Genomic DNA, 11,715 nt, shown 5'->3' on the forward strand with positions numbered 1-11,715 from the left:
CTCAGTAGCCAGGCCGGTTGATAGAGCCCGGTCTTCAAAGTCATTTTGGAAGGCCAGATTGGTGGGTGCGGATCCCACCTTGGGGGCAGGTTGCTCCATAGGGCAGAAAAGGGTCTTCCTGTGGACCCCTGAAAACCCTTGACTGGCGGGGTCTGCCTCCAGCATGCCTCTTCGGCTGGCACAAGTGGTTGTTGTTCCTCATTTAATGACACTGTAATCCCTTGTGCGGGTGGAGTCGGGGCAACTGAATGGAGCCGAGCGTTTATTGGCCGGACGCCCTTCCTATCACCAGTGCGGAGTTTTGCAGCAGATATATTCTCTTTTTATTGAAAAAGTTTTATTAGTAAAACAAACACAATTTCCCCACAACCCTCCCACCCAACCCCCCCAACCCCCCCGACTTCCCAGAGCAGAACACAAGGTATTTCTATTAAGCAGATATATTCTCCTTGTGCCCAGAGAGACGATCGAACTCACAGCCTCCAGATTGTGAGGCGAGAGCTCCACCTCTAGGCCACGGCACCACTCTTGGGCTGGCACAAGTGGGGCGAGTTAATCCTTCGGGATGAGCCGGATTCTTGCAACAAAAGGCTTTATAGCCGATAACCCACAACTTGAATTGGACCCGGAAGCAAAGCGACAACCACTGCAGCTCGTGGAACAGCAGTATAACACAAACTGCATTAGCCCCCCTCTCCCCCCCAAATCCCCCCCGCCTCTCCCTTCTGCACCAGCTGAAGCTTCTGGACACTCTTCAAGGCTAGCCCCAGGTAGAGCGTGTTGCAGTAGTCCAATGAACAGGGCTTAAGCCAGAAAGGGAGACAAGTGGCAGCTGGGCAGGCGCATTCCTTCTCTGCCTCCCCACTGGGCCACCAAGCTGTAACGATTGGGGACCACTGGCCTATAGAGCAAAAGATGGGCAGATGGAGGACCTGGGGAGGGGCGCATCCGTGTCAGCCTTCAAAGGCCAAGAGGGGCCACCCACAAGGGTTGACTGCCTCCCCTCTGGTAACAGAACAGACTTCACCCACCCGGGTGAAGGGGGAAAGACCCCTTTGATACTGGGGCAACTGGGGAGGGGCTGGACTGGGGTGAAGGCAAGGACATGGGGCCGGGCTGGCCTTGAGGGGCTGTGTGGCAGGATCTGGCTGCCCTTGAGAAGGTGGAGGAGGATTTTCAAAGATAAGGACCCGTATCTCTCACTGGCCCCCCCCAGCAAGGGCAAGGAAGACCCCCGGATGACCCGCACTCCCCACACACACATTTCAGCAGTCAAAGGCAAAAGAGAAGTGGAGAGGACACCAGATCTGCAATTGTTTATTTCTCAAGCAAAGAAAGGGGAATTAACAATGGACAAATTTACGAAAGAAATACAGGAAAAAGAAGACTCAGATTATTATCTAATTTGGCAAAAATGGTATGATTGGTTAGAGAATAGGAAGATGAAATAAGAGAATACCACCCAAGGACACAAAAATGAGGAAACAAAATTAAATATCGTTATACAAATATCGTTATATAATGAAAGATAGATAGATATAGATATAGATATACAGATATATAAACTACCGAAGTAGCTCTACTTTCAAAGCTCAAGCTGTATGACTTGATTTTAATATATAGTTAGTTTACGTACAGTTCGTTTATATGTGTATGTCTGTATATGTATGTTTGTTTATTTAAAAAAATCATGTCATTTCTGGATTTGGAGGCAACTTGAAGTTGTCATTCAGACACTTAATGGGAAAACCAGCGATACACTGCGTGAAATACCTTTATCATAGCTTTTATGATGGAATACGCCCAAACCCAAACCCAAACAATGAGCCGGTATAGAAGGAGGAGCAGATCGATGATCTGGTTGAACATCTGGATATAGTCGTCTAGTAAGTTGGGCTCCAAGTACAGCCGGTATCTCCCTCTGTTCTCCGAAAAGGTCCTCTGCACCGTCTCCATCAGCTCCGAGACCTGCGTCTCCCGCTCGGCTCCCGCGGCCTTGTTGTTGAAGCCGCAGAAGCGGTTCCCGCACCGCCGGATCAGGTCGCGCAGATTCCAGTTGTCGGACTTTTGGACGTACTCCTGCAGGGGGTCCCCACCCAAATCTTCCACGCAGGTGAAGAGGAGGATCGTGTGCCTGGTGGACTCTGCCCCAAAAATATGCTGGACACACTTTGCCGCAGCCACGTCTTCTGCGGTGAAGCGCCCCACCTGGGTCACCAAGATCAGGGCGTGGGGGCCGGGCCGGGAGAGCTCAACGCAAGGCATGATCTCACGTCGCACTGTCTCCGTGTAGTCTTCAGAATCGAACATGGCAGGTGTGTCGACCACGGAGATCTTTGTGTCCTGCCAGCTTCCCTGCCCCCTTTGGCACCTCAGAGTGGTAGTCTTCGCCTCCAAGATGGATTCAAAGGCCCTCCGGCCAAGGATGGTGTTGCCCGTGGCACTCTTCCCGCCTCCGGACTTTCCAACCAGGATCATCCGGAGTTCCTCCCCTGCGTGATTGGAAGGAAAAGTTACAAAGAGGAATCGAGACATTTTTTACTTGCTCAGGGAGGTAGTCTGAAAACATCACAGAAACACTGACATCCACTGTGGCCTTGGAGTGCTATTGATGCACCCTTCCTTCCTTCCTTCCTTCCTTCCTTCCTTCCTTCCTTCCTTCCTTCCTTCCTTCTTTCCTCCCTCCCTCCCTCCCTCCCCTCCTTGCTTCCATCCCTCCTCCTCCCGTCTTCCCCTCCTTTTCTCCTTCCTTCTTTCCTGCCTGCTTAATTCCTTTCCTTCCTCCCTCTCTCTCTTTTCTCGCTCTCTCCCTTCCTTCCTTCCTTTCTCTTTCTCCTTCCATCCTTCCTTCCTTTCTTTTTCCTTCCTTCCTTCCTTCATGCTTTCCTTCCATCCTACCTTCCTTCCTCCTGTCCTGCCAGCCTCCCTCTTTCTTTTTCCTACCTTCCCTTCCTTCCTTCCTTTCTGCCTCCTTCCTTCCTCTCTTTCTTTTTCCTTCCTTCTCTTTTCTTCTTTCCTTTCTTTTTTCATTCCTGCCTCCCTCCCTCTTCTTTTTCTCTTCCTTCCTTCCTTTCTTTCTTTCTCTTTCTTTCTTTCTTTCTCCTTCCTTCCTGCCTGCCTGCCTCCCTCCCTTCTGTCTGTCTTCCTTCCATTCCATTCCCTTCCCTTCCCTCCACTTCCTTCTCTCCTTCTCTCCTTCTCCTGGGTTTCCCAAAAAATATCCAAGATAACTCCGGAGCTTTTACCTCTTTCGGTGTCCATCCCTCCTCCAAGGCCACTTCAGATCTCCCACTCCTCAAAATCTCTGCGGGGAGAAAGCAGAACCGAAAGCTGTTTCTCTCTCACTCTCCCTCCCTTCCTCCCCTCTTTGTAGAGCAGCTGCAGGATGCTCAGGAAGAGCCCGGCGTTGAGCCGTGGGGAGGGCCAGGCTCCCAGGACCCCCAGTCCCAAGGAGAGGACCCCCCGCACCCCGCAAGCGCGGACACTTCCAGCCGCCCCGCTGCCCTCGGAACGCGCAGCTCCTCCTCTGGCAAAGCGGCGGCGCTTCCTTCGCCCTCCGGCTCTGCGGCTCCCTCTCCGGCCCGGTTTCAGCCACGGCCCCGAGCCAGGCTTCCCGGGAAGCCACGGGGCGTAGGCGGTGTGGTGGGGATGGACTGGGGGCGTCCAGTTGATTCCCCCCCCCATTCTTTTCAAATAGAGCCTCCGAAATTAAGAGAGAGAGGCTGCCGGGGGCTCCCCCCGCCCCATCTCCCGGTGGGCTTCAAGTGAAAGCCTGATTCTTCTTAGGCCGTTCCTGTTCCGAGAGAGCGAGGAGCCTTCATGGATTCGGAGACAGAGCAACTCCCAAGGAAGCCCCTTACCCTCAATGGGGCTGGCGGACCCCTTTCCTGAAGCCCCACTGGCCCCTCCTGCACTTGGGCGGGGGATGCGGGGGGTCCGGGCACCGTGTGAAATTTGGTAAGGCTGCCCTCACAACGCCAGAGAGCGAAGGAGCCACTGGTGAGGAGGGGAGGGGAGGGGTCAGGATGATCAGAGTCCCCTCTGCTGGGGAGAGAGGAGGATGCTGAGCCTTTGAGGGGCTCCCTGGACTCCTGTTGCACCCTGGAAGGGATACCTCTTGTCCATTTGGGGGCCTCCTGCGACAGAGCCGGTTGACGGGGGACGGAGAGGAGCTGGACGGCATCCCATGCAAAGCCGGGGCGCGGGGGAGGAGAATTAATTTGTCTGGGCCAAAATTGTTTAATTCGTTTTAATCTGGTTTTTAAATTTTTTGTATTTATGTATTTTATTGTTTGGCTGTTCACCGCCCCGAGTCCTTCGGGAGTAGGGCGGTATACAAATCAAATAAATGAAAATGAAATGAAGAGATGCGTTACTCACCTCTTCAGGACGATGGGATTGAAGGCGCCGCTGTCCCTTTGGCTGGCTTGTGTCTGCGGAATTTAAGCAGTTTCTCCGCCCTCCAACTAGCAGGTGGGGCGGCCCGAAGGGCAAGGTTCCCCCTACGGGTTTGCCAGGAATCGGCGGGGCGGGGGGCGGTGACATTCTCCAAAAGCCCTCCCAAAGGATCCCACCCCCCTCCCCCCGGGAAAGATTGCTGCCCGCTCGGCCTGGCTTGGCGCCCGCGTTTCCTTGGAGCGGGGTGGGGTGGGGGGCAGGGTGATGTGGGATGCAAAGATTATGGAAAGCCCGGCGGGGTGGGGGGTGAGAGGGAGAGGGGCTGGCAAAACATCTGAGCTGTGCGTTCAATCCTGAATCCCCTCCCCCCTCCGAGACACACACACACCCAGGCTGGGTGAAAGCACCCGGCGGGCCAAAGACGAGCCCTGGGCAGGGGGAAGGAAGGCTGGAGTGTGTGTGTGTGGAGGGGAGGGGGCAAGGAGACTCCGCCCACCCGAGTGCCCCGCCCGCCTCGAGGAACACAACTTTTGCGCGGCCCTTCGCGGAGGAGCAGAACCGACTCGCAGCCACACGGTGGAGCCCGAAGAGCTGCGGCCGCGAATCCCCCCATCAGCTGAGTCTCGGAGGAGGGTTTCAGGTGCCGGCCGCGCCTCCCCTCGTCTCCGCGGCTAGAAAACGGGGAGGGGGCGGCAGCGATCACCGTCCCGCAGGCAGGAGGAGAGTCGAGGGTCTCCTGGAACAGTAAGTGCGGAAAGGGCCAAAGATAGATGGAAGTGGGGGGGGGCTCTGCATTTCAGGGAGGCTTTAGGGCTTCGGGTCCGGCAGTGGGAAGGGGCTGCAGCTGCCCTCCCCACCCCCGCACCCCCGCTCTGGAAAGCCCTTTCCAGTCAACCCCCTCTCCCACCTCCCCATCCCCGCGACTTCGGAAGACGAGCTTAGAACTTAGACTGTGTGAGTTGGAAGGGATCTTGGAGGTCATCTAGTCCAACCCTCTTGCTCGAGCAGGAGCCCCTCTCCCATTTCTGTCTCTCTGGCCCCGGCTCAGCTGCTCCGGAATGCCGGCCTCTAAACCGGGACGCCGGCGCCGCCTCTTGCTCGGTTCCCGGGGCCGTTTTACTCCTCCCGGCGCGCCCGCAACTTGGGTGCAACTGGGGCGCAGAGTTCCCGAAGAGGCCGACCGCGGAGAAGGCTGGGCCGAACCTGAGACCCGGTGCGGCAGTGGCTGATGGGCCATGCCGGGAGAGAGGGGCGAGGGGCTCGTGCTCTCTGGGAGAGGTGGGTGGTGGGGGTGCGGTTGGGGTTGGGGGCTCCAATGAAAACTCTTACACTCAGGTAAGAAAAACCCAAAGGAGACATCTAAACTGGGAGGAGCCGGGCTGAAGAGCCGTGACTGTGAGAGGGATCTTGGAGTCTCAGTGGACAACCAGTTAAATATGAGCCAATGGTGCGTTGGCAGCCAAAAAAGCCAATCCGAAGTTGCATTAACAGAGGGGTACAATCAAGATCAAGGGAGGCACTAATACCACTCTAGAAAGTCCTAGTAAGGCCACACCTAGAATGCCACTTTTGGTCACCACAGTAGAAAGAAGAGGTGGAGACTCGGGAAAGAGTGCAGAGAAGAGCAACCAGGATGATGAGGGGACAGGAGGCTAAAACATGTAATGAACCATTGCAAGAACTGGGCCTGGCTAGTCTAGTGAAGAGAAGGACCAGGGGAGACAGGAGAGGCGTCTTCCAATATCTGAGGGGCTGCCACAGAGAGGAGGAAGGGGGTCAAGTTAATTTCCAAAGCCCCTGAAGGCCGGACAAGGAAGAATGGATGGAAACTGACCAAGGAGAGATTCAACCTGGAAATAAGGAGGAACTTTCTGACTGTGAGAACAATCAACCCGTGGAACAGAAGTTGCCTTTGGAGGTTGTGGGAGCTTCATCCCTGGAAGCTTTCAAGAAGAGACTGGACTGCTCTCTATCAGAAAAGGGTCTCCTGCTTGGGTGAGGGGGTTGGACTAGAAGACCTCCAAGGTCCCTTCCAACTTTCTCCTGATTGACTGGTTGAGGCAGACTGGAGCTGCGGCAAGATCAGCTGAAGGCTCCGGGGAACAGCCTCAAATATGGGGATCAGTGCCCCCTTTCCTGAATCCTCCCAAGGGCAGGGGGAGGGGATCAGAATGACTCTGCTTCAAGGTGAGTGGGGCAGGAAGGAGTGGGCTTCTTTTATACCCCCCCTCCAATTTCTGAATGGATCTGGGGGTGGGGCAGGTGAGCTCCTGGCAACCTCCAAGCAAGGCGAGTGTCTCCTTTGACTGATTCTCTTTTGCTTTTCATCTAGAAATCCCCAGATTTGTCCCAAGTGAATCTTCTGGAAATGGCTGGAAGGATCCAAGGTAAAGTCTTGGGCCCCTGTGGGGGGTTGGACTGTGGGGGTGACTCCCTGTCCTGGGCGGGGTGTGGAGGATGTCAACCATCCCACTAGGTTAGACAGGCAAAGAAACTCCTGGAACGTTTTTTAAAAAAAGAGTACGACTTTACTGACGATTCCCTCTGAGTACAAAGCAGAAAAGCCAATTCTAATGGATTCACACACAAACGGCATAGGGAAACTCCCCCCCCTCCCGTCTCGACTTCCCAATTTCCATGGTCCATCAATCACTGCCATTCGCTTTCACTTTCGGAAATGATCTGGCTGCCTCGGACTTTCCCAGCCCAATGACCTTGTAGTGATTTTTTTATTCCACAGTTTCCCTCCCAAACCTCCCTTCCGTTCCAATACCTCCCCACCCCCGTTACAGTTGTCAGGTTGCAAGCGAAGCTGCATCATGGTTTCGGGGTGAAGTACCATCAGTACACTGATGATACTCAGCTGTACATCTCCACCACGGACCACCCCAATGATGCCCTTGACGTGATGTCCCGGTGCCTGGAGGCCGTGCACATCTGGATGGGGAGAAACAAGCTCAGACTCAACCCCTCCAAGACCGAGTGGCTGTGGTTTCCGGCGTCCCGGTATAGTCAGCTGGTACCATCACTGACTATTGGGGGTGAGATCTTGGCCCCCTCAGAGAGGGCTCGCAACTTGGGTGTCCTCCTGGATGCACGGCTGTCTCTAGATCATGTAACGGCTGTGGCCAGGGGGGCTTTTTATCAGGTTTGCCTGATTCACCAGTTGCGTCCCTTTCTGAATCGGGATTCCTTGCACACGGTCACTCATGCCCTCATCATTTCCCGTCTGGACTACTGTAATGCTCTCTACATGGGGCTCCCCTTGAAGAGCACTCGGAGGCTTCAACTGGTCCAGAATTCGGACGCGCGGGTGATTATGGGGGCGACACGGTGCACCCATGTAACACCTCTCCTGCGTGAGCTGCACTGGCTCCTGGTGGTCTTCCAGGTGCGATTCAAGGTGTTGATTACCATCTTTAAAGCGCTCCATGGTTTAGGACCCCGGTACTTACGAGACCGCCTTCTGCTACCGATAGCCTCTGACTGACCAATACGCTCCCACAGAGAGGGGCTCCTCAGGGTGCTGTCAGTCAAACAATGTCGACTGGCGACCCCCAGGGGGAGAGCCTTCTCTGGGGGGGCACCCGCCCTATGGAATGAACTGCCCCTGGAGATACGGATGATCCCTGACCTACGCACCTTTCGCTGTGCCCTCAAGACGTTATTGTTCCAACAAGCTGGGCTGGCCTAAACATGAATTTTAATGGTTGTCTTAGTTTTTTAATAATATTGGGGCCAAATTATTTAATATATTTTAAATTGTTTTTAAATTTTATTTATATGTGTGTTTTATTGCTGGCTGTGCACTGCCCTGAGTCCTTCGGGAGAAGAGCGGTATAAAAAATTAAATAATAAATAAATAAATAAATAAATCGTGAGTCAGCCATGAGAAACCAGCTAGGATGGCCATACACTGCTGACCGGGTCCCCTTCTTGTCTCCTCTCCTCTTTGGGTTGTAGGGCCGGAGCGGAGGATAGCCCTGGTGGGGAAAACTGGAAGTGGAAAAAGTGCGACAGGAAACACAATCCTGGGAGGCAAATTCCTTGAGTTCAGGATGTCCCTTAACTCAGTAACAAGAACTTGCCAAAGGGAGGAGACACGGTGGAACGGCAGGAAGATTGAAGTTGTTGATACGCCAGGCTTTTTCGACACCAAGGTTCCCGATTGGGAAACTGCTGCGGAGGTAAAGAAGTGTGTGGGCTACTGCAACCCAGGACCCCACGTCATTCTGCAGGTCGTGCGTCCCGGCCGTTTCTCCCAGGAGGAGAAGGACGTGGCTGAGCTGATCAGTAAGATTTTCAGCCTGAACGCCAAGAATTACCTCATCATCTTGTTCACCCGCAAAGAGGACCTGGAAGGGCAGACTCTGAAGCAGTTCCTATCCCAGGGAGATGAATCGCTTCAGCGACAGTTGGCCCAGTGTGGCCACCGCTACCTGGCTTTCAACAACAAGGCCGAAGGAGAGGAGCGAGAGGCTCAGGTGGCCCAACTGATGAAGATGATTGATGAGCTGGTGGAGAAGAACAAACATGCTCCTTGCTACACGGAAGAGATGTTGAAGGAAGACAAAAAGCATTTGCCCTTGTGTTCTATTCTGTAACAGATACCAGAAAGCCCGTCTACTTGATCCTCTGCTCCAAGGCGGCAGCTCTCCCAAAGGCCACAGTCCTGCGTTTCCCCTCTTCTGTTCTGAGTTCCAATCCAGCCCTCCGAAGAAGCCGAGTCCGAGTTTCCTGGCTGAATCGCCCTGAGCCAATTCCTTCTCCCAAGAACCCAATTTCTCCCCCTGGATGACAGGACTTTCTTCAATGGGAAGATCCTGCCCCCCCCAGTATCAACTGGCCCCCCAGCCGAATTCTCTACCAGCCTAAACCCATGTCCCTTCGGAAGGACACGCTCTCTTGGGCTTCCCATCTCTCGGGCCTTTGAGGTAGAGCAGGCCGAGAAACCACCGACACATGAAATATTAGAGCTTCAGTTTATTGATATAAATGACAGCAGCAGAATCTTGAAAACGTCTCCCCTTCGCTCCCGCGGGCACCAAAGAGCATCAAGAGAGGGCAGCCTTGAACTCAGCTCTTCCTGTTTTCCTGGGGTGAATCCATGTTTTCCCAACAGCTGCCACCTGTTTCCTGCAAGGCCACCTCTGTACTCATTTCTGTTTCAATCTGAAATCTTCTCATTAAATCTACTCCGTGCTTTTGAAAGAGGCTGTGTGTTTTGAATGGGGGGTGGGGGGGTGAAGGGGACTGCAGAGGTTCCGATTTAGGCCCAGGACTCTCCAATATCTTCATCAATGACTTAGATGAGGGAACAGAAGGGGAACTCATTAAATGTGCAGATAACACTAAGCTGGCAGGAAAAGAGGACAAGCTCAGGATCCAAAAGGGTCTCGACAGACTTGAACCCCTGGCCGTATCTATCAAAATGAAATCCAAGGTAGATAAATGTAAGGTTTTACGCTTAAGCAAGAAAAACGAACTGTGTAGGTACAGGCTAGGGCCGTGATGGCGAACCTGTGGCACAGGTGGCACGCGTAGCCATATCAGTGAGCATGCCAGCTCAGTTCTGGTGCGCATGTGCGTGCCGGCCATCTGATTTTCAGGCCTTCTGGGCCCACCAGAAATAGGGAAACAGGCTGTTTCCTGCCTCCGGAGGGTCTGGGGGGTGGGGAAGGCCAGTTTTTCTTTCTCACCTGGCTCCAGATCCTCTCTATGCATCTGGGGAGGCTGAAAACAGCCTTCCCCACCCCCACGGAGGCCCTCCGGAGGCCTGAAACCAGGGGTGAGTTCTAAATTTTTTTACTACTGGTTCTGTGGGCATGGCTTATTTGTGGGCATGGCTTGGTGGTGGGGGTAATGTAACGTGGCCAACTTTTTTTTTAAAACTTTTAAAAGCATTTTTTCTACAACCTTAAGAGGTTGCAGAAAAACTGCGTTTAGAAGCCTCTGATGATCCCAGCTGAGCCGCACAATCATCAGAGGCTTTTATTTTACTTTTAAAAGCATTTTTTTTAGGACTTCCGGTTTCCCTGTCTTCGGCGACGGCGGCGCCCTTTGAAGCTCCGCCAGCCCCGCCGCCCGTAGAGCCACTCCGAGACGAGGAAGCGGCTCGAAAACTTCTAAATCCGTAGGATTGAAGAAGGAGAGATCGCAGGGCACAGGTCGAGCCCCTGTAACCCCCCAGGGAAGCTTCTGGGGAGAGAACAGGCGTGGCTCCCTCCCAACCTGCTGAAACTCCGGGCGACGTGGGACGATTCTGCCTTTGCAGAACAAGCCGGCTGCAGGAAACTTAAAGCGAAAGAACCAGCTTTAATCAACAGTGAAACTATCTGAATCCTGAATCTTGGAAACGCAAGTATCAGCGCTTTGTTGACTTTTCAACCTGAGAAAACGTGAATGAGTGAAAGTGCTTAGAAAAAACATGGCGTTTAGCCTCAGAGTTAACGAGCCAGCGAGTGTGGATTGGTGAAGTTATTTTGCTTTGTTACAAAGTTTCCAAGTTGCTACAAAGTTGCTTTGCTTGTTATAAGAGAAACAATTGGAAAATTTCTCCCTTTCAAAATTTGACTTTGCTTTACTTCAACCTTTATTTGATCAAATCTGGGGGACTTTTTTAGAAGTCTTTGTGCAGGAGGGAAAGGAAAAGGAACTTCCCTCTTTAGAAAAACTAGATCACGTGGCAGGATGGCTTCAAAGAAGCAGGAAGGGAAGGCAACAGGGGGGGGATCCCCCACACATAAACATGAAACGCAACTTCCCCCTGCTCAACAGTTACAGACTCAGAAAAAAGAATTTGATGTGGGAGATTTAAAAGAATTTATTTCTAAAACTTTGGATGATAAATTTCAAAAATCTCAACAGGAGATAGATGATAAACTTCAAAAATCACATCAGGGGATAGATGACAAACTTCAAAAATCACACCAGGAATTTATGCAGGAAATTAATGAAGTTAAAGATATGGTGAAACAGAATCAAAACAAGGTGACCAAAAAAAATATCAGAAGTGGCATCTGGCCTGGCAGAATTTATTGGGAAAGTTGATTTTAAAGTTGAAGAATTTAAATCAGAAGTTAATGTTAAGATGAAAGACAATGATTATAAAATTGCTGATGTTGACAATAAAATGCAGAGAGTTGAAGACGAGATTGTCATGATACAATTCAGGGCAATGGAGTTTGCTATACGGATTCGAGGAATTCGAGAGGAGGAAAGACAGGATTTGAGACAAGTCTGTTCTGAGGCCCTGGCTAAGATTTTACAAGTTAATCCAGATGTGGTTTTTCACAAAATAGACAAAATTTACAGAGT

The 11,715-nt window shown here is 52.4% G+C and overlaps 2 protein-coding genes across 2 annotated transcripts in view; one reads left to right on the forward strand and one right to left on the reverse strand.

Moving 5' to 3' along the window:
• LOC148114425 (uncharacterized) overlaps positions 1-9,609 on the forward strand; it is a 39,237-nt gene extending 29,628 nt beyond the window's left edge. Inside the window, exons 5-9 of the mRNA XM_087893700.1 lie at positions 1,937-2,554; positions 3,374-3,630; positions 4,712-5,038; positions 6,731-6,785; positions 8,362-9,609. Of these exons, the coding sequence (XP_087749826.1) occupies positions 1,937-2,554; positions 3,374-3,630; positions 4,712-5,038; positions 6,731-6,785; positions 8,362-9,002 (1,898 nt within the window). The 3' untranslated portion in view covers positions 9,003-9,609. The remainder of the gene's footprint in view (positions 1-1,936; positions 2,555-3,373; positions 3,631-4,711; positions 5,039-6,730; positions 6,786-8,361) is intronic.
• On the reverse strand, positions 1,302-4,724 carry LOC148114426 (GTPase IMAP family member 2-like). Its single transcript, XM_087894333.1, has 3 exons — positions 4,381-4,724; positions 3,246-3,304; positions 1,302-2,492 (listed from the first exon to the last, which is right to left on the reverse strand). The coding sequence occupies exons 2-3, from the start codon at positions 3,259-3,261 to the stop codon at positions 1,738-1,740; spliced, it is 771 nt and encodes a 256-aa protein (XP_087750459.1). The 5' UTR covers positions 3,262-3,304; positions 4,381-4,724; the 3' UTR covers positions 1,302-1,737.
• Positions 9,610-11,715: the final 2,106 nt, after the last annotated feature.

Source organism: Pantherophis guttatus, chromosome 4, assembly GCF_059756535.1.
Source record: "Pantherophis guttatus breed Tessera chromosome 4, ASM5975653v1, whole genome shotgun sequence".
In the NCBI taxonomy this organism is placed as follows: domain Eukaryota; kingdom Metazoa; phylum Chordata; class Lepidosauria; order Squamata; family Colubridae; genus Pantherophis; species Pantherophis guttatus.